The sequence below is a fragment of the Camelus bactrianus genome, chromosome 13 (genome assembly GCF_048773025.1).
Source record: "Camelus bactrianus isolate YW-2024 breed Bactrian camel chromosome 13, ASM4877302v1, whole genome shotgun sequence".
NCBI lineage: Eukaryota > Metazoa > Chordata > Mammalia > Artiodactyla > Camelidae > Camelus > Camelus bactrianus.
The window spans coordinates 29483235-29506304 of NC_133551.1; the positions used below are offsets into that span (position 1 = coordinate 29483235).

At 37.2% G+C, this 23070-nt stretch overlaps 1 protein-coding gene across 1 annotated transcript in view; it reads left to right on the forward strand.

Moving 5' to 3' along the window:
- Nucleotides 1–3697: 3697 nt before the first annotated feature.
- C13H1orf141 (chromosome 13 C1orf141 homolog) overlaps nt 3698–23070 on the forward strand; it is a 35552-nt gene continuing 16179 nt past the window's right edge. The window contains exons 1-2 of the mRNA XM_045522918.2: nt 3698–8445; nt 12050–12207. Coding sequence (XP_045378874.1) covers nt 8371–8445; nt 12050–12207 — 233 coding nt within the window. The 5' untranslated portion in view covers nt 3698–8370. The remainder of the gene's footprint in view (nt 8446–12049; nt 12208–23070) is intronic.

Below are 23070 nucleotides of genomic sequence, written 5' to 3' on the forward strand. Positions count from 1 at the left end.
AAGATCCATGCTTCGAACTTGAGGAAAAAAATGCACTAGGTTCTGGATTCAATTCCCAAGTACCTCCATTAAGTAAATAAATGAACCTAATTACCGACCCCCCCCAAATAAAATAAATAAAGTAAATTTAAAACAAAGACAAACTTGAGGAAAAAACGCAACAGACCTGGGACAAGGCTGGTTGGAGTTTATCACTCCTGTGATAATCGTTTTGCGATTTTGAATTTACAGTGGATTCTTCCAATCGCTATCTGATTGGTTGCTCACAATAATACTCCCCAGAGCCTATACATCATACTTTTTAAATATCATTGATATTTTTCTTTAGAAGCTTACCATCTAATCTCAAGTTGGTGACCGGCAAATTTTAGTAAAGTTACAAAATGAGGAGTCAATTTTCTCCCCTGCTCTCTTATAACAAAAAGGGGACAATAAAATATATGGTGTGGACTTATGCACATAGACCAGGTTTAATAATTAAATGTTCTAATAATGAGTTTTTAAGCTAGTTCTCATGATTTGTAGGCTCTATTAGTTTGCTGGGGCTGCCATGACACGATACCTCAGTGTGACTTAATCAACAGAAATTTATTTCTCACAATTCTGGAGGCTAGAAGTTTAAGATTAAAGTGTCTTATTTCATAAGTTCAAGATCAAGGTGGTCTCTCACCTTGGCTTACAGAGGGCGGCCTTCTCCCTGTGTCCTTGCATGGTCTTTCCTCTGTGCATATTGTCTGTGTCCTAATCTCTTCTTCCTACATAACACCAGACACATGGATCAAGGCCCACTCTAATGACTGCATTTTAACTTAATCATCTCTTTAAAATAAAGGCCCTCCCTCCAAATACAGCCACATCCAGAGGTACTGGGGGAATAGGGTTTCAACACACAAGTGGGTGGGGGACATAATTCAGCCTATAGTATGAGCCATTTATCAACATTTTAATTTTAAAAAAAAAAGGGGAATTCCTTGTGTCTGTACTTGGAATATGAGATGGAGAAATTCAGCCAATTATCTCATTATTAAGTCAGAAGTACTCATTTGACAGTGAGTGCCTACGATGTGCTCAGTGCAGTGTTTAGTAGGCTATATCAGGTACAAGTATAGGACAGAGGCCTTGCCTTCGAGAAGTAAACATTTGAATTGATAAAGCCAGATAATGGAAGTAAATTTTGATTTGAGCCTCCATTTTCTAGATAATTGTTCAGTCCTGCTCTTTCGTTTGTGAGTTTAGAGCCACTTGGAGTTTTCCTGAGTTCTCCCTCTAGCAGGAGGCATTTGCCTCTTGCTGATGACGTCTTCTTAGGAGAGCCTACTACGTTGGCAACACTGGGTTTTTTGTTTGGTTGGTTTTTGGATTTTTTTCAGTCCCCAAAGTGCTCACTGTTAAAATGAATTAATGCTCTTAAAAGTAACTTTTTAGTTTGATATTGTCATTTTTAGTAATGATTCAGTCTCTGATGTGCTTTTAATGTTGGCCCTGCAGCCTTGAATTTGCTTGTTGATGTAGCCAAATCTTTGCAGTGAGGCCTGTGGATGATTTACTGAGAGAGTGATTGGGAATTTTACTCTGCCCTAGTTGGCAAGTTCTCTGTTCATTGTGTTCCTTTAAAAAAAAAAAAAAAAAAAACTGTCATTACTGAGTCAGTAATAAAGAACATAAATCCAAGTTTCCTGTGAAAGTAATTTTACAAGTTAGTTTAGATTTGGTAAGAACCACATCTTCTAATTCATTCAACTTCATATTTCACCCCCAGTAAATTATCATGAATTAACATCATCCATTACAGATAAACTGGAATTACTCCCCCTAAAATGTTTTATTCAGGAACATCTCCAAATTATAATTTTCAGGTCCCAGTTTGGTGTAAAATCCTTTGCCTGGTCCTGAGATTCAAAGGTGGGTAAACCAATTCTTACTTTTTTATTTTATTTTGTTTTATTTTGGAGGAAGGGGTAATTAGGTTTATTTATTTCTTTATATTTAGAGGAGGTACTGGGGATTGAACTCAGAACTTCATGCATGCTAAGCATACACTCTACCACTTGAGCTATACCCTCCCCCCAATTCTTACTTTAAATGAGATTGTAATATAGTGAGGAAGAGATCTGTGAAACAGTAAATCTTTGTAGCACACTGTGCCAAGTTCTATAGTGAAGGACAAAGTGTAATAGGAGCACGAAAGAAAATGAGACTGTCACCAGGACAAAGAATGAGAGATTGTCAAGAAAAGTCTCACAAAAGAGGTTGCCTTTGCATTAGGATTTGATAAAGAATAGGTTTTTCACTGGAAGACATAAGGTGAGAACATTCCAAGTGGAAAGGCAAGCAGGAGTGAAGGACAAAGCTGGGAAAGGGGCAGGATTGTCCAGGGACTAGCAGAAGTAGAGTATGGCAGAAGAAGGTGGGACATGGTGGGAGATTAACTGGAAAGGTGGGCTAAGCCAGGTCCTGGACTGTCTTTTCTTGAACTGTCTTATGTCTGAAGAGTTTGCATGTTATTCTGCAGGCAGTGGAGAGCAAGCCGGGATTTGTGGGCTGGAGCTGGACCTGATCAGTGTCCTGGTTAAGGAAGACAGCTCTGATGGCATTTTGAAGGACCAATATTTGGGGGATAAAGAGAAAGGTGAAAGTCACGCAAATTAGGGCAATTAGAGTGTAGTAACTGAGGGGAGGGAAAATGAACGCCTGAAGGTAAGAAGGAAGACAGTGGCAATGAAAATAAACAAAAGGATCAGTAAGATCTTGTCCAATTGGGATCACTGTTGCCTCACTGTTCGTGGAATTATGTGAAAGACTACTGACCCACTTTAACCCCAAGATTCTATGAGTTAGGCTTCTGTGACCACATAAGAGCTCCGTATTTCAGAAAGGAGCATTTCCCAGCAACTGTAAGTACATATAAGAATGCTTCAGGCATGTGTATACACATTTAACAGGTGAGACCATCTCTTTCACCCGTAGTTAATGTATCAGTGGAAAGGGAGATGATTAGCTCTATTTACTTGAGCACAAACGATTTTGGGTTTTGATGCGTCTCCAGTACGGCAACATAGTAATGCTTATCAAGGTAGTCTCCCCAAACAATGATTATATATTCAAGGCCTACACTTGTGCTTTATGGGACAATGTGTTTTAGTTTCTGTTCGCTGAACTCAGAATAAGAATTTCATAGAAAATTGAAAAGTAAAACTATGCAAAAATTAGAGAAGGAAAGGAAACAAGATAATCAGATGACATAGTACAGAAGATACTGAATTGCTGGATTAAAATAGAAGATACTGACTTCCTGAATAAATTCTCATTGTTTCCCAAGTTCTAAGCATTTAGTGTAGGTATAATTGAAGAAATATACTGTGAGGAAGCCAGCAGACCATCAGACATATGGATACCATTGGCGATTGCATGGTGGCAGGTGTGGCGGAGACAAACAAAATGATATCCAGATGGGGAGCATACATTTTGCAGCATTTATAGGTAATCTCATGCATTTTATCCCTAACTGGTAAGTGTATCATTACTTATATTTACTACTTTTATTTATCAATCATTTACACATCACTTACATTCAAACTCAGCTAAACCTCGTAACAACCCTATGAAGTAGGTACTTTTGTTATTTCTGTTTTACAGATAGGACAACACAGAGAGGTTAGGCAGCTAGCCCACAATTGCACAGCTGGTAAGTAGCAGAGCCAAAGAGTCAAACTCAGGCACTCTGACTTCAGAGTCCATGTTCTTAACCAATATATTATGCTGCTTTTCCAAGTTTGAAGGTGGGAGAGAGAGCAGTGCCTTTTAATGCTATGGCTTGTTCTAGAAGAACCTTAACAGGACTCTGTCAGATTTGTGCATACTCATGAGTGTAAATGCAGGCTAAAAGCTAGCATAGCATTTACAGTTTTCCATTTACTCTATGGCTGATGGTTAATTAATTCATTCAGGTTGTTAGGTATTAGGGATGAAAAGATGAATTATACATGGTTCCTGCCTTCAAGAAACAGTATAGAAGGCGAATAAAATGAGTATATCAAACGCTTTAATAGAGAGTGATAAGTACTAGGATGGGGTATACGCACGCTATCATGTGAACACAGACACTGGACATCTAAATCACAGTGTATCAGGGAAAGCTTCCCAGCAGAGGTGTTATCTGTATTGAGTCTTGAGGGATGAATAGGACTTAGAAATACAGGGAAAGTAAAGGAAAATACAACACATTCAAGAACTACGAGTTGTTCGTTAGGACTAGATATCAAGTTTACATGAGGAAGAGGCAGGTAAGGTTAAAGACTTAGTCGGGGGGAGGGGGGCAAACCGTGAACCTTGCATGATAAATCAGGGTGCTTGACCTTTGTCCTGAAAGCTGCAGGGAAAGGTTGAAGCTGTGATCAGGCTGGCATGTGATTGTATTTTCCTTAAAAAAAAAATTCAGACAAATGTGAAGAATAAAATGAATAGAATGGAGCAAAATATTTTGAAACTATTACAGTAACCCAGGCAACAGGTTATGGAATCTTAAACTGAGGCAACAGCAATGTGAATGGATAAGACGAGAAAAACTAAAAAGATTTGTATGGTATAGCATAGGGAAGAGCAAGTGATTGTTGTACATTTAGGGAGCGGCTAAGAGGGAGTTTTCCAGGGGAGTGGAGATCAAATCTTGATATGGGGAACATGAGAATTTAAAAAATAGATCTCTGGTCTCTACCTCTGTAAATCCTGACTTAGCAGGTCTGGGGTGGCAACTGGGAATCTGTATTTCTTGGAAGTTTTTGAGTTCATTCTGCAGCGTAACCACAACTGAGAACCACTACAAATTCTAGGTAGATGAGGTGGATGCCTATAAAATAACCTGTGTGATAGTAAAGAGATGCCTGCGTGATGATAAAGTTTGGAAGAGATTTTTGGCTAACGGAGCAGAAGAATGGGTTTACTTTTAGACCTCCATTTAGGCTACCTGTGGGAAACTGGGATAGAGCCAAGCATATAGGTTTGGAACTCAGAAGAGAGATTTTGTTTGGAAATAGATGGTGGCAGATGAAGCCATGGGCTTGGGAGCACATCCTGGAAGAATATACGGAATAGTAAGAAAGACAGCTGTGCATTTAGGAACACTAATATTTAGGAAGTGATCTGAGGAAGAAGAGCAAGTTGAAGACACTGTCAAGGAATCTTCAGAGAAGATAAGAAGATGTGACTAATGTCATAGAAACCAAGAGAGGGGAGAGCCATAGAAAGGAGTGGTCAGCATTAACAAAAGTTTTAAATGTTCGAATAAGGTAAATAAGAGCAGAAAAGTGCCCACTAATTTATAACATGGTGACCCTGGTGACCTATGAGAGCAGATTTAGAAGACTAGTTTAAGAGGAAGTCAAATGATGGTAGACTGAGAAGGAAAAGGGCTATAAGGCATTAGAAACTCTAAGTCTAGACAACTGTCCTAAGAGATTTGGCAATAAAGGGAAGATAAGAAGGAATAATGGCTAATAAGTTCAGAACATTTTTTCTTTTTCTTTTTTTTTTAAATAGAAGAGACTTGAGCATGGTAAGGAGAGGAAATTGGTAAAGAAAAGAGATAAAAGATAAAGGAAAGAGGGGGTAAAAATGAAAGTAATCTTTTAGGAGGCCAGAGGTAGTATATGGTAGTATATGCCTCTCCCATCCAAAGCTAATTCTTTGGATGGGAGAGGCAACACTTCTATTAAAATTAAAATACTGATGAGATGGGAATGGATGCAGATAATACTTTGGTACGAGAAGTGGAAGTTGAAGAAGTTCTTAGTGAACTAGCAGAGACTATTTGCCTTGCCTAAGAAGATGGGAGTCACAGGAAAAATATCTGTCAAGTGCCAGCTTCCTTAATAAATTTGATAGAATACCCAGCACAGTGTCTTTCATGTAATAGAGTTAGTAGCTAGAGGCCAAATGAAATGTTTATCATCCAATGAAAATATATGCTCATAGAAATAGAACAATGAAGTAGAATTTATGCCCATAGAAGTAGAAATATGAAACCAGTATGCTGGTTTAAAATAGACATGAAAATGTAAAAGATTGAATCAGGAAAGATTTGAAACACGGAAGGTCACTTTGAGGAACGTTTAATGCAGTCTTGATGCATTTTGCATTAAAAGGTTAGTTTTCATTTATGCAAAGCAATCGGGATGCATCATCATATTAGACCTGATGTCCCTTTGCTTTCAACATTTACCTGAAGAGACACAAGCCAGGTCCTTGGTACCCTTAATATAATGATGAAAGCACACAAGTTAATCTGTAGTGCTTTGTCACCTCCGCTTTCTCCCAGAGCCCTTCATTCATTAGGAACCATTGGCACATTGCCAAAGACCTATAAAAATATTTGCAAACTGAAATTTGAATATGGTTCTAAAATATGAAAATAAAACTGCAAAACTAAAACTAATAACATTCTATTTCATTGTGTCAAATTTTGCATTCTTCACTTCAAAAAACTCATGATGTGAGCATTGATTTGCCAGAAATCATTATCATAGCCAAATAACTTACTCATAGCAAAATATTTTTAAATCAAAAACATAAGAATTATTTCAAATTATAGCTCTGTGTGTGTTTGTGTGTGTGTGTGTATAAAAATGGGACGATGTGGTACAGCTTAAAATGTCTGCTGTGATGTTGAAGGTGAGGGACTCTAAAATAAAAGGCATAGCATGTCTTACCCTTTTAAAAGGCCTGCTTTTCACCCCTCTCACAGCAAGCAGCACATCTCGGTTCCGTCATGTAACGTACACCTTCCGCAAACTGGGAAATTCACTTCAGTGCACTGGGTCCTTTAGCTATTTACATCTCTGTTGCTTATTTAGAAATGGGAATCTTTGTCCCCAGTAAAAGAAATTTTGGTGAGAAATACAGGATCCTTCCCAAAACTTGAAGTCATATTATGTCTAAGGGAGACACAGAAACTAAAATTTCTTTAGTTGTTTTTAGGGTATATAAGAGGGGTGATTCCCGGATCTGAAATAGTGTCCAGGTAATCTTGATTCTCTTCCAAAATCCATCCCCTCCACTCCTGTAGGAGACCCAGAGAGTCTAAGGCATTCACACTGCACTAACACCCTTGTCCTACATCTTGCCTTTCCAGCCTGCAACCCGAGGTTATGTGGTTCATAAAAGGGCAGGCTCTCTGCCTGCAGCCCCGGGGCCCACAGAAGTCCTTTGTCACGTTGGACTCCATCAGGGGATGGAAGCAGAGGATTTGGTTGTAGCAAAATGGCAGAGGGCATGCTGGGAAGGGACGACACTATCAGAGCACCAAGGATTCACACCCAGGGCAATAAATGGTGAAGGAAGAAAGTAGGAAATAGAGCTAAAAGAATCAATTACAAAATAATACGAGCTTTTAGCATAGGATCCTTAACTCCTGTCTTTTCATGCATTATTGCCTCTGTGTGAGATTGATTGAATACCATACATTATGGGAGACATTGCATGCAAATTTTTGAGCTAGAAAGAACCTTAGTGTTTCATTAGAAATGTTAATGAATTCAATACTTTCTGTGAACTTTTACATTTAAATGCCGCTGGAGTCCATTCAACTCACTGAGCAAAAATATGTTGAATGCATAAATATCTACTCAAATTTTAAAAATAAATAAAACAGAGGGAGCTTTGGATTAATATTCCTGATCCTTGCCTCCACTCTCTCCCTAGCTATTTGTATTGCATTGTAAGTTTCTTTGTGGCTCTTAATTTTCTCATCTGAAAATGGAAATAAATTAGCACAGATTCTGATGGCTAACATTTAGGTCCCCAAACCTAATATGGACCATCTGACCCCAGATGAAATTTTTAGCAAATTAATTAACTGGAAAATATGAACTATTATAAAACCGAACCAGCTTGACTGATTGCCTTCTAAGCGCTTTATTAACAGACTTGGATCGTTGACCAATTTAATTTGAATGTAATTAATTCTATAAACATGAGCTCTTCTTATTAACTTCCATTAAAATTAAATCACAACAAAAAGAAAACAGATATAAATCAAGCTACATGCCCTTGCTTCAGGTATGAGTCACGTCTGGTTCTCATTATGGTGATCTTGAACTTTCTTCAACTCTTCTTTATCACACATTTAAAAATTCCTGGGGCCCATGTGCATCTAAGAATTCTGATCATATGAGCACTTACCGAAACAACTTGAGTGCCTACAATTCTGTGATTTATTCCACGATCTATACAGTTATTTTCTTTACCTAAAACAGTATGTCAAAAGTGGGTCTCTTAACTTCTGCCTAAATAATCAATTACATGTTTAAATCTTAATTGTTTTGAAAATTTCTTCTTTTTTTCCCTCCTTTTAAAATAGGAATTTACTGACTGACAATGGCAGAAAAAATCTTAGAGAAGTTAGATATTCTGGATGAGCAAGCAAAGGCATTCTTGGCCATAAGAGCAAAGGTTTGTAAAATATGAACTAAAATTCAATCTTTCATTAAAAAGTTATTATTTCAAATGTGAATGATTATTTTTACTTTTTATTTAATGATACATTCGTATGGAGCCATAAACTAATTTGTAAAAAGCAAATAATTATATTAGTTGAAAGAGTCGTTTATGTAAGTGGATACTATAAAGAATTAGTTAAATATACAAGGTAATGTCTAGCTAGCTACTATATTAGGTTATGATGTATCTAGCCTGCTTAAAAAAAAAATCCAAAGCAGTCAAATAGTAAATAAGACTACTCCTGTAGTTCTTACTAATAGGTTAAACATAAAAACCGATTTCATTGGTTCATTAAAAGGAAGAAAGTATTTGGTATAGCTAGCCAAATTAGAAATAAAGTTCATAGAAAATAAACTTTAAAAGGTGAGGTGTATTTTCAATGTAAAATATTAATAAAGAATACAGTTCTGAAGCACCAGATTTTCTAACATAGATGAGCAGTTTAATTTAGTTACAGAAATAAATAAAATAATATAACAATGTGGGTAATGAGGCATATATAAGGAGCAGTGGAGTTTGAGAAATCAAGGAAGACACAAGAGAGGAACTCTTACATGAATGAACATATTTGTGAACCTCAAAATGAAACGCTGATGTTTGAGTAATAATTTGTTTTCTCTTTAATTTTTCATAATTATGTCCTTTCATTCAGAAAATAGAGAAATATTGAAAAATGGTATAAATTGATCCTGTTATAGCTATCAAAATGTTGAAATAGAAAATCAGGGATGACTTAACTAAAGCAAACCTGTTAGACTTGGACACCCCAAAGTTTATTGCTTTTTTACTTTTTGTTTAAAATGAATTGTAATGTACTATAGAAAATATAATTAGAGATAAAATCTATTAAATTTCTCATGAAATTACCCTTTACATAAAATTTTAAGATACGATTAGTAATAATAATTCTTAATCTTTACTGGAGGCTTCCTTTGTAAAAGTATTTCCATGGATTTCTCATTTTGTGTTACTGTGCATAGTTTACTAATAGAAAATTCCCTAGAGATTCTTTTTTTTTTTAATTAAAAAATTTTTTTTGCAGAGGGGAGGTAATTAGGTTTATTTATTTATTTATTTATTTACTTTTTCAATGGAGGTACTAGGGACTGAACCCAGGACCTCACGCATGCTGAGCATGTGCTCTACCACTGAGCTATACCCTCCCCACCTAGAGATTTTTTAAAAATTATATATAATCACTTAAAAAAACTTTTCTTATATTTTAAGTTATAAAGTTAAAAAATACATTTGGAAACAAGTTAAACAACATATAGATATGTATAAAGAAAATTATACATAAGAAAAGTTGCATAAAGAAATATTAGTACCCTTTGGCCTCTTCCCTCTAATCCTTTCCACTGAGGCGAACAAATTTTAGTGGTTGATGTTTATCCATCCACATCTTTTGTACTCTTACAAAGGTATTCAAATATTAATATATGTACATATACATACATTTACCCTTTCTTGCAAATATCCATGACATAAATACACATGCACATACATACATTCACAAAGGTGGATTATCTCTATTTCTTGTTTTATTGAGAAAATGAGATACAATGTAAAACTCACTTTGGTAATTTTTAATTTTTGGTAATTTTTAATTTTTTTAACAACTTTATTTTGAAATAATTATAGACTCACAGGAAGTTGCAGAAATTACGAAGAGTTCCATGTACCTTTCACCTAGTTAACCCCAATGGTGGCATCTTACATAGTTGTTGTTCAAGAGCAAAGCCAGTCTGAGTCACATCCAACGTTGACACTGGTATATTACTGTTAACTATACTGCAGACTTCACTCAGTTACCATCATTTTTTAACCTATATTTATTTGTGTCTGTAGCTTTGTGCAGTTTTATCCCATTATAGATTTGTGTAAACCACCACAGTCAAGACACAGCACACTTCCACCCTAAAAAGTACTCCCTCTTGTTACTTCTTTGTATTTGTATCCATCCCCCCAGTTCCCTGTCTCCATCCCCAGCAATGACTAATCTGTTCTCCATATCCATAATTTTATAATTCTGAGAATGTTATATAAATGGAATCGTTCAGTGTGTACAGTTCTGAGATTGACTTTTTCACTAAGTGTAATGCCCTTGAGGTCCATCTAAGTTTTTGTATGAATCAATAGCTTTTTTATGATAAATAATGTATACATTTTACTGCTGGTGGTATTTCATTATATGGATGTACAGTTCCAACTGCTCACCCACTGAAGGACATTTGGGTTGTTTGCAGTATTTTGCTTTTAAAAATAAAGCTGCTAAAAAACATAGGATGAAGTAAAGCTGCTATGAATATTTGTGTACAGGTTTTTGTGTGAACGTAAGCTTTCATTTCTCTGGGGTGAATGCCCAAAGCTGTGATTGCTATTGTTGGTGTACTCTCTGTCTCTCAAACTCAACAAGGTCAGAGACACCAGGTTTGGGTTGAGTTCCTCCTCCTGTGCCTCAGTCTGGAAACTGCCTCCAAGAACAACCTTAGGCTACTGTAGGGTTTACCTTATTTGTGTCTCTTTTTCCAGGGATTGTGGTCCTGCTCTGCCTGCTTCCTAATGCCTGATTGTAGTTGTTTTCATATATGTTGTCTGGTTTTCTGATTGTTTGGCTCCATAACTCACACTTTATCTACACCTTTGTTCCTCTTCAGTCCTCTTTTGATTGCTTTCTTAACTCCATTTCAGGCTCATGCCGGATGAATGTCTGTGTGCTCTACTGTGGGTGTGAGTTCAAGAAGAGAAGCAGGTTGGAGAGACCTGCCTGCTATGGTTCCAATAGCTCTCCATATCAATATTGCTAAACTTGCTAAATATATAGGTCATTCTTCAATTCTGAACTTTAGAATTTGGAGGGAGCCTTCATGATCATCTAGTCTAACACCCTCATTTCATAGACAGCGTTGACTGAGAAAAAATGCACAACGTGAGAGTTGTGAGTTAAATTTTATCTGGGGCAAAATGAGGACTATAGTCCAGGGGACAGCATCTCAGACAGCTCTGAGGAACTGCTCCAAAAAGGTAGAGGGGGAAGTCAGTATTATATATGATTTTAGCGAAAGGGGGTACGTGCAGTCAAGCACACATTTTGGCAGAGGCTTGCTGCTAGTCATGAGGAGCAGATGTCATGTTAATGATTTTAGTGCTTTTCTAGATATGGGGAGATGCAAGAATTTGAACTCTTAAAATCTCCTGAAAATATCTAACTATCTGAATTCCTGTTCTGCCAGTTTTTCCCAGAGCACAAAGTGCCTCATTCCTGATCTCCACCCTGAACTCCTTTCCAGGTGTGTTGAAAGTCAGCAGCTGCAGAGGCTCATGATTTAATCCTTGTAGAGGTAGATGGCAACTGCCAACATTTAGTTGGCAATAGGAGAAGAGTTGGTACACAAGGCTTCCAATTTTCTGTCCATTATTGCCTGCGACAGAAATTGTGTGTGTGTGTGGGGGGGGTGTATATAAAGTGAGATTAATTTTGCCTTTCTTATACAGGATTTTCCCTAAATGAAAAGTGCTCATTTTTCTGCTGTGTTATATTTTGGCTTTGCTGCAGAAAAACAACCTTCAGGGTCAAGTAAGGAAAAAGATTTCAGTGATACCTCTGACGTTTGATTTTCAGTTGGAATTTGAAAAGGCTATCACTACCCCCATATCTAAGACAGAATCAAAGATCACAAAAGACAGATCACATGGCATTAACAAAACAAAAAGGTAATCATCATAACTACCTCAAACTTTCGGTTTGGAATCTTAAAGCATTATTTTATATTTGTCTCAGATTATGCAACCTATATTAAATGTAAGCTTTGTCATACATACGTGTATTTCATGATGGTTATGAGTTACGCTAGATTAGAGCTCTGAATATTCCTAGTTTACAAACTGTTTATTATAATATTTTACTATCGCAGATGGTAATTGTACATAGTAATTGTAATTCTAAATCTTTAAAGAAAGACTTCTTGAGCTTTGTTGTGTCACCCCAAATTAATGTCAGGATTTATTTCAAACTGTAACCAATGTACTGCTAAAACAAGATACGCCTTTTCTAAGGAAGGAAGTTTTCCTGCGTAATTATAAGAAGGAGCCTGAACATGTAAAAATTGGTTTGTCACTGGCATTGTGTAAGTGTGCTATACAATTTTCTAGGCATCAGAAATGTGGAGAAGAGCCCAGACAAGAGAAACACTGAGGTGTAGAACCAATAGACCTTCAAATCAATTGGACATCAGTGATAGTGTAAAAACTGTTCTTACCTCAGTACTCTGTTTAATAATTCATAGGTTTACAGATGACAAACCCAAGTGTTGGTGAGGTTAAATAGCTTGCCCCAGCTCAGGGCTGACAAGTGGCATAAGCTAGATTTAAACACTAGCAGTCTGATTTTAGAGCCTGTGTTCTTATCACTACCACATTCAGCAGAATGGTTTCCAGCTTTAGTCTTGGTGACTAGAAGCATTACGGTGTTTGGTACTTAGGTAGAGAACACAGGATGGAGAGCAGATCGGGGTGGATAAGATTAGAGTGAGAAATGCTGAGCTTGATTTTGGATATGTTAAGTTTTAGATGCCTGTGGGGCATCCAGGTGGTGGTTTCTAGAAGACAATTGGACAAACATATCTGAATCTAAATTAAAACAAGATCACTTGGACTCAAAATTCAGCTCACTCAGATTTTTGTTATTTATGATTTAGCAGGATGTCAGAACATGTTTCCATTTTGCAACCATAAGAAAATGGAGTTTGTTTCCACAAATATTAGTGGCTTAAGTAATTTAGCTTTATCACAAACTTCTTTCATTAATACTTTATTTTTATGTAGATTTAGTCAACAACTTTACTTCAAAGTCATTTATGCAGCTATCCGTCTGAATTAGAATATTTTAATAATACATAGATTAAGTTGCATAACATGGAAGTTGGGTATGTAGAGAAGGGAAAAATAATGTATTTTATTATACATTATTATATATTATACAATTATATATTTTATGTTTGTGCATGTTTATATTTTTGAATATATATATATATGTGTGTGTGCACCATTATGTGACAGTATAATATATGGCTAATGGTCCATTAGACACATTTACAGATGATGTGCAATATGTTTTATGGCAGTATTTTCCAGGGTGATACTGTTGATTCCCCTTCCCTGTCTGCAGTTTATAAGTAGTTTATAAAGGCATCGTTGACCTTTTGTTTAGTGATAACATCTCAGCAGCTGAGTAATGTTCCTTTTGAGTTAAGTTTGTTTGGCTGACTTGCAGTTTGATATCAGAGTCAAAATTATAAAGACAGAGGCATGTATTTTCAAGATACAAAGACCAAGTAAATTTTGTTTGATCAGTGCCCAGAGGACCAAACCTAGCAAGAAAAAAAAATGTACAGGAAAATTTCAAGAATTTACACAAGAATTAGAGTGTAGCCCAGGTCAAAAGAAATAAAATTTGGTTAAAGAAATTAAGAGGCTCTGGTACATGTAAATAAGTCTTTTCTAGATGCTGAGTTTTGCTTCTAAGACCACTTCTGTCTGACATTTGCCTCTTTTCAAGTAGCTTTCCTCATGTAGCAGTTTTGTACTGCCTCAGAGTAAAAAAGAAATTCTTTAGATGTGTATATTTCAGTCAGGAGACAGAGCTCCTGCTAACAGTCCTAGTTTTAACACACTGTATAATTTTTCTATAATATAGAACTATTTAAAATAGTGAAATAAGTGTTAATTCTCTACTATGTTTGAAAAGCATGTGTTGTAAATTACTGTTTAATTCTCTAAACAAATTAAGCCTAGCTATTTGTGGATACCTTGTGGATCTATTTCTATTATCTATTGTTTTCCTTGGTTTTAGGGGTTCTTTGTTTTATCTTCTCACATGCCTGCGTTTGAGAAAGTGTGGATACAAGTTGAAACTCTAGGTGATATTCTCTCATCCAGAGAGGATTTGTGCTGGTTTTTGGCAGGTGTCTAGGCTAGGGGCATCACCAATCCTAGATCAGGGTAGAGATAATTCAAAATGAACTTCAATTTCTTTGAGGGCTTAGCTATGATTCAACCTTACTTCTAGGTAATAAATATCTGAGGTTCCAACCCCCGCCTGAAGGGTATACTAGGACCCTTCCCTCTTCAGTGGGCCCTGAACTCCAGTTTTGTTCCTGTAGCCCTGTAAGTTTGTCGGAAGTGCCACACAGCTTTTTTGCTTCCCTGCTGCTGATTGTGGAATTTACAGACATACAGTCTCAAATGCCAGACTTAACACTCTGAGTTTCCCTCTTCTCCTAGCTCTTGGCTTCTCAATTTCTTACTTTATTGGGAGTGCTCATATGTCTGTAAACAAATGTTTTTAATATTTTTTCCAGCTTTTCTAGTTGTTCTCAGGGGGATAGCTAGTTCAAACCACCTAGTTTTCTACTTCCAGAAGTGGAATTTAATATAGTAGCAGATTTCACTCATACTGGAATGACTGTCCCTAAACCAAGTTCAAATTAAAAAATTCTTAGGTAACTTTTAAATTTTTGTTAACAATAGCTCTGCTGTCACTTACTACAGTAATTTTCATTTATTGATTTTATTCCCCAAGTGTTTTTCGAGTAACTGCTATGGGGATATTACAGTAACAGTGAAATATACCTCTTCAGTGGGAGATTCAAATAAGTGAACAGGCAAACACCAGCTGCTACAGAGAGATTCCAAATATGAGGATCAGCAAAAGCTTCCTAGAGGAGGTGGCCCCTCAGGTGAGACCCAGAGAGTTAATGAAGAGACAACAAGATTTAAAAGAGAGAAATAGATTCCCGGCCAAGGCAATAATATGGGCAAAGGGTCAGCCAGAGGCAAAGGAAAGCCCAGCCTATGTGAAGAACCAAAAGTAGTTCAGTGTTGCTAGGCTTGAAAGGAATATGGGGTAGACACTGGAGATGGCTTGGTAAGAAATGAGGCTGAAGAGGTAAATAAGGCCACATCAGCAAGGGCCTTATGAACCAGGTAAAGAACTCTGGACAGTTTCCTTCAGCGAGGAGCTGCTGAAGGATTTAAACAAGGCAATGCATACTCACATTTGGATTATAGAAATATTGTTAAATAGCAAAAGAGGTCATTAAAACTTATGAGGGCTCCTCCCTCATTTTATAAGAATTCATAGTATCTCCAGAAACTGCCTCTTCCAGGAAACAAGTCATCTTGCAGTGAGTCCTTTTCAGCCTTAATAGAATGATTACTTAAATGACAGAGCATACGGCAGCAAGTTTTTTCCCCTCATATCAGCAATGATATGCTGATTACAATGGCTATATTGGATAGATTTAGTTTTTCCAGATCTTGAGATGCAGCTCCTGATCTCCAAGTTATGTTGATTATAACTTAGGATACCAGCCTCCACCAGTGCTCACAAACCTCACTCCTACACTGAGCCCAGATGTCAAATCTGATGACACAGCTTTCAGCTTAGCCTAAACCTTACATCATAACCACCACTGCCAGGACCAGAGTGATTCCTGGTAACTGCATGCCTCTTTCATTTTTTTATCCCTAGCCTCTTGCTACTCAAAGTATGATCCTCCATCCAGCAGCATCAGTATCACCTGGCAGCTCGTTTGAATTATAGAATCTCTGACCCTCTTCCAGACTAAAGCTGCAGTTGACCAGATCCCCCAGGTGATTCCATCGACACTAATGGCTGAAAAGTACTACTGTAGCCCAGTGGTTCTCAAACATGGAGGACAAACTGGGGAGCCCCACTGGCAGTGTTCGATTCTGTAGGTCTGGGCGGTGGCCTGATAATTTGTATGTCTAGTAAGTTTCCAGGTAATGCTGACGCTGCTGGTCCAGGGTCCACCCTTTAAGTCACTGCTCTAGCTGTGTCCCGCTCTCGTCGTGCTACCCAACACCGGCATGTGTTCTGTTTCTCCTTGGCTTGCTGAGTACCATAGCAACACTCACCCTAGTGCTGTGATCGCCTAGCTGATGAAACCTGCCCAGGTTGAAATGTAGCTGAGCTTTGTGTTCAGAGCAGTGGTTTTCAACCCACCTGCCTGTTAGTATTACCTGGGGAGCTTTAAAATAATTGGATTCAACTTTAATTAGTTTGGAGTAGGGCCCAGGCATTACTATTTTTTAAGATTCCCCAGATGATTCTTACATAAGGCTAGGATTGAGAATGATTAAAATTTATAGGGCTGCTTTCTCAGTTACTCCCAGAGACATCTTTTCCACATTGGTATTAGCTCAGGATTTCTGTATTTTTCTTGGATAAATGGGAACTGATAAAGGGGATGGCCACAAATACCCAAAATTTACTGGAAGGACCTTCCTAGGATTACTTTCCTGATAAGCAGAGAGTTTTATAATTATTCAAAAATCTCTCTCAGCCTTTTGCCTTTCATTTATATATAGTCTTTAAGGTTTGTCAATGAACACCAAATCTACCCTTCTTTGCAACTTTTCATAATTGGATCTTTTACAAAAGAACCATACCCATTTTAACAAAAATCTTTTTTTAAAATTACCTGGAACCTAAGAAATTTTCAAAGAGAAATAAAGTGCTTTCTTCATTACCTAAGCATTCAGTACTGAATTATCAGGTGAAAATGGTGAATTTACGACTGAAAAATTGTGCTGAACACTGGAATTTGACACAACATTGTAAAATGATTATAAATCAATAAAAAATGTTAAAAAAAAAGAATATTTTTCCTTTAGATTAATAGGGGCTTCTCATTAGAAGAACTATTTTCCTAAATGTAAAACCAAAAGAATATTCCTTTTAGAAATATTTTTATGACAAAAGCATAAATTTGCATGCAGGAAAGATAATGAAATAGGATTAGAGAATACGATGCAACCTGTACTGAAATTTAGTTGGTCAAATTCCTTCTTACTGTAGTTCAATATACATGTCATACTCTGTGTGGCATTAGGACAGAGATTAAGAGGATGGGGATACAGATCAGCTGCCAGGTGTGCATCTTAGCTTTGCTTCCTGCTAGTTATGACCTTGGACAAGCCACATGACCTCTTTGTGCCTCGGACTTCTCATCTTGACATGGGGGATAAGAATGGTAGGTATCCCACAGAGTTGTTGTGAGAATTAATGAATTAATATATGTGAAGAGTTAAAATTCCCCAACGTACAGTAGTCACTTTTAAAAAAAACTCAACAAAAAATATATAAGCTGTATTTTTTGCAATATACAATTGTATGTTCTAATCATTCAAAATAAGATAGTAATGAGATACAGTTGAGCCATGTTTACACATGGCAATCATTTCTAGAATCTCAGGTAAAGTGTGACTTGGGACAGGTAGGTGGGGTGGGGTGGGAGCAGGAAGTAAAGAGGAGGAGGAGACATTTAAGTGAGTGAAAATAGAGTCATGCCTTGCTTGCTACTGCCCACAGTTTCTCACTTACGTGGGTGCAGGCTCCTTAAAGTCCCCACGAGGATTCGGGGAAGGTGACAGCCTTGTCTCCTCCAGCTCTCTGTGGGGAGAGCTTCACTCTTGGGCTGGACACTTCCTCGTCCCTACACCTGGAAGAGGACTCCCACTTACTGCTTATGCCTGGAGCAACCTGAGACTCTCCCGCAAAGCTTCTCAGCAATGGCTGCTCAATTGAGAACTTTTGGAAAATAGCTGAGCACTGCCCTACAGACCATGATTTAACTAGTGCGGCAGAGTCTGGGCATAGGGGCTTTTCCAGAGCACCCTGGATGTTAATATACAACTAGAGGTTTGAGAACCATTTCTAGGGGCCTCTTTCTCTCTCACTCCCTCAGTCAAGAGACCCTCACATGACAGCCTGTCTGCCACTGATCCATTGCAAAAGAATCTTCTCTCTCACTGCTTGCTACTCCCTGAGTCCCAAATAGCCTGGCCTTCCGAGGTGCTGCAGGAACCTTACTCACTGAAATGAGTAAAGAGAAACCACAGGTCATATAAGAGGACTCATGTGAAGGAGGGAGATGAAGCCAAACAATCAAAACAGGTGACTCCAAACGAGGCAGATTTATGACAGGAAACAGAAGAGAACTGCAGAAAATATCTCTTAAAAAAAGAAGTAAACAGGAGGAAAAGGGATTTAAAAAAATAGACATTTTTGAATCAGAATCTGAGTGAGATTAAAAATAGAAAACAGATGAAGACTCAGTTGATAATCTAGAAAATCAAGTAAAGGCACAATCTTATAAAAATGCCCCCCAAAGATGGAAATCAGGTTGAAAAGAGACATTTAGTACAGTTTTAGGATACTCGATATATAAATGTACTTTAATACAAAAATCAGGAGAGCGAGAAACAGATGATGAGGAAATAATCAAAGAAACATAAAAAAAAAAGTGCCTTTGTTTCAGACAGACAAATTTTCAGATCAAAAGTTTTACTAAGTGCTAGACTTATGGTAAAATTACTCAATTCCCAAGGCAGGGGGAAAAACTGGTTAATCATAAAGGAAAGGAAATCAGATAAGTTTCATGTGTCTCATCTGCATCTCTGAGGCTAGAAAACAGTAAACCATTTTCAGCTTTTGAACAGAGTAGCAATCCAGAAATTCGTTATATGGATGAATCATCGTTTATACATGAGAACAAAAGAGAGACAAGTTTTTGGACTTGAAAGACTTTAGAATGTAATCTGCTTATTTTTTTCTTTCTGAGGAACTTACTTGGAGAAATATTTTATCCACATTTAACTTAAATATGAGTAAAATAGGGATCCAAACTGGATATCTTTATTACACAAAGTTGTATTTGAGGTTTTCCCATGGTGCCTGAATGAAACAGCCCAGGCACGTGCAGAAGCCCAGGCACGTGCAGAAGCCTTCCTTCAAACCCAGCCCACGCAGCACCAAAGCAAAGGCTTTACCAGTACTCCCTTTGACTCAACTGCAACAGAACATATTTTCACAGGGAGTTTTTCTAAATATAAGTAAAAGGGTCGGGGGGGGGGGGATGAATTAAAAAACTTTTCAAGCAGCCCAAAACCAATACAACTTACGAAAAACAGATCTATAATTTTATTGCTAGTGGGTTAACCCACCAAATTTATAATTCCAAGATCCATCCCTCATATTCTATGAGAAGCCAGTGCTAGGAACTCAACTTTTATTCCTAGACTCTTACCCTCCCATCTTCCTCCTACTGTTGGGGGGAAATTCTCCATGGGTCTCTTGTATTTCTGTACGTCTTGTGAGCAGAAGTACGGGCTGCCTTTTTTTCTATCTTTTCAAGGATGTTTGTGTAGCAAACAGCCTTGGAAGATAGAGAAAGTGCCCTCCTCTGAGCAAGAGCAGGCATGTTATGGTCCATTACAAAAGATTTGGGTTCCCTTAAACTGAAGGCTCCATTCCTGTCCCATAACTCACTGTGTGTGCAGGTGTCATCTGGCCCTCTGCTTGCTGCCCTGTGGAACCGGGGCTCACAGAACTGATGCAGAAGGTGCTGCTCCTGCTGATGTGAGTAATAAATAGTCCTTTGCCTCCGACCCAGGAGTCTCATGTCTTCTGCCAGAAGAGATGAAACTGTGGTGGGCTAACTTGTTATTTTGTAAGTAGGGTCAAATCTCAGACCTTTCACAGTTTTTGACACCTACTTGGAGGGAAGGAGCTTGTGGGTAGAATGATAGATCCTTTGGCCCTTCTCAAAACCTGGGTGATACAAGTAATTGTAGTTCATTCCTCAGTGAGTAATAGACCATCCTTATCCAGATCCCTCTGGGCATAGAAATAATCCATTTATATACCCATTTTATGTATCCTATAAGTCTGTCTCTTCTAGGTGGCAGGATTTATAATTTAGTTATACCTCAACTAAGTCCACAAAATTAATCCATATGATAAAATTTTAAAAAGAAGGAAAACAACATGATGAGGAACTATGTAAACTAGGAAGGAAAGACATGATTAGCTGAGGGCAGAGTTTGTGTATAGTTAATTTTATAAGCCAAATATCTAGCACTTAATTCAATTTTTTAAAATAAATTATGTTAAGTGTGCATTTACTGAAGGGCCAAAAAAAAGAAAACTGTCCTCTCTCAATACTTCTACCAAATTTTGACTTTCCTCTCATAAGCACGCTGAATTTTTAAGAGCACTTTGCAAAATGAACATGTCAAAGGCCTCCCCAAAGAATGTTTAAATGACCGTAATTTGAGAAATTGAAAAGAAAAAAAAAACAGGCAACATGAAGGCACAATATTAGTAATGAGAAAGGAGCTATAATCATAGATGTAGAAGAAGTGAAAATAATTGAGTAATTTGTATATATGCTGCTTTGAAACGTGGGTGTGATGGATGATCTGGGAAAATATAAATGTTGAAAATAGTCTTAACAAGAAAAATAAATCAATAACTAGAAAATTTTGAGAAACTAGTCAACTATCTTTTACAAAAGCACCACCTTGAATCTGTGTCAAGGATGAATTTCTTCAAAGTTTCAAAGAACTATCTAAATGGATTCTGAACATATACAAAGATGGAATTGTTTTAATTCTTTTTGTAAAAATAGCTTTCATCTTCGAGTCTGACCATAAGAATATAAAACCATTGAGGATTCTCACTTATAAATACAGATTTTTTTGAATCTAAAATAAAACATTAACTGTTTCATCAGCTATTCTCAACTCACGAACATATAGCATAAAACAGTTTTATAATTCTCCAATTTCACTCTGATAATTTTTGGTTATTAAAAGTCTGTCCGATTTAGTATTTTGATCCTACATATTAGTTGAGGCTTTCTCTTCCCCCATAGGAGCCAGTCTAGCAACACTGGAGGACCTGAAATCAAAAAGGGTATCACCAGTAATATGATTCTTCCTGTCCCCCTACCTGTGATTGGGAGCTAGGTGTGGTCTTCCTCTAGCACACCTCCTCCTCTTGCCTCTGTTAATCGTTTTTTGTTTTTTTTTTCTAGTATGGGAACAATGATGTGCTAGAGCCAGCTTCCACCAGTATGTTAGAGCTGATTGTTGAATGTGTAGGAATTTTGTGAGATAGTTATTAAATACAGTCATTATTTAAATTCAGTTATGTAAACTAAAAATTCAATAACATACTAAAAATAAGGCTAATACTCAAAACTCATCACTTCCTAATTACTACATTTTACCATTACCTAATGGTTTTGAACTTACATCCATTGTATCCATATGGTGGAATTATAATTAATATCATGCTACTGCATATTTCTTCTCAATTCCATATTCAGTGAAGTCTCACTTGAAGCTTGAAATCAATTTACACCACAGAAACTGGCCAAAATCACAAGTCAGGATTTGATTTGTTATTTGTCTAGATTTATGAAAGTAAGGGAGAAAACATTAACAATGAAAATTAAACCTAAAAGTTTGTCTTGCCATTAGCCATTATGCTCTGAATAGTATGAAAAACCGAGAAAATATTCTAGTATTCAAAAATTATCTGGCTCTGCAAAGAAGTAGCTTGTGCTATTGATGAATGAGTGACGTTCCAACCTATGTCTTCATTGTTTCACTTTCATGTTACTTCTTAAAGTAAATGAAAGTATCAACCAACATTCACGTTGGAACTACACTTGGAAGAAAGGCTATTATGTATTTACCAGCACCTCCCTGTGTGGGAGTAAGAGAGGAGGGAGAGAGAAAGGTCAACATTTCTTACTTATCCGACCACTGTTACCATCTTCTTTCTCAGTCATCATTTGCTGGACAACTAAGAGCCTATGGTGAAATTGAAAGATATAAAACTTCCAGTTGTAAGATAAGTAAGTCCTGGGGATGTAATGTACAGCATGGTGACTATAGTTAACAATACTGTATTGCATATTTGCAGGTTGCTGAGAGAGTGGATCTTTTTTTTAAATTAATTAATTAATTTTCTGGGGGGAAGTAATAAAGTTTACTTGTTTATATTTTTGATGGAGGTACTGGGGATTGAACCCAGGACCTTGTGCATGCTAGGTATGCACTCTACCACTGACCTATACTCTCCCTGCTTAAGAGAATAGATCTTTTAAGTTCTCATCACACACACACACACAAAAATGTAACCATGTATTGTAATGGATGCTAACTAAACTTACATGGTAATCATTTCACAGCATATACAGATATCAAATCATTTTGTTACACACCTAAATATAACACAATTTCATGTGTCTATATTTCAATTTTTACTATGTCCTGGAATAATGGAAATTTAAGTAGAGACTTATGAAATACTTCTATTATGACTTAAGTGAGTCAGCTTGTCAATACCTAGGGAAAGACTGTTACAGGCAGAGGGAAGAGCAAGGGTCAAGGTCCTTCAGTGGGTGCTTAAGCTCCTCACCTTAAAACACACAGCCGAAAAATTCACTCTGGTTCCATGTGGAGGAGACGGGCTAAGCGGTGCACAGAGGCATTCAGTGGAAGCTCCTCTACTTGGAAATACGAGAACTGGAGAGGAGGGAGGTTTCTTTCTCACAGTGAGAAGTTTTAAATTTATTTCAGTCTGACAGGAAACAGTTGGAGGGAAATGACAATCCTGTTCATATTTTACAGGTGTCACCATGGTTGCATTGCGAAAAGACTGTTGGGGACAAGCGTGATAGCAGAGAGAGCAGACAGAGG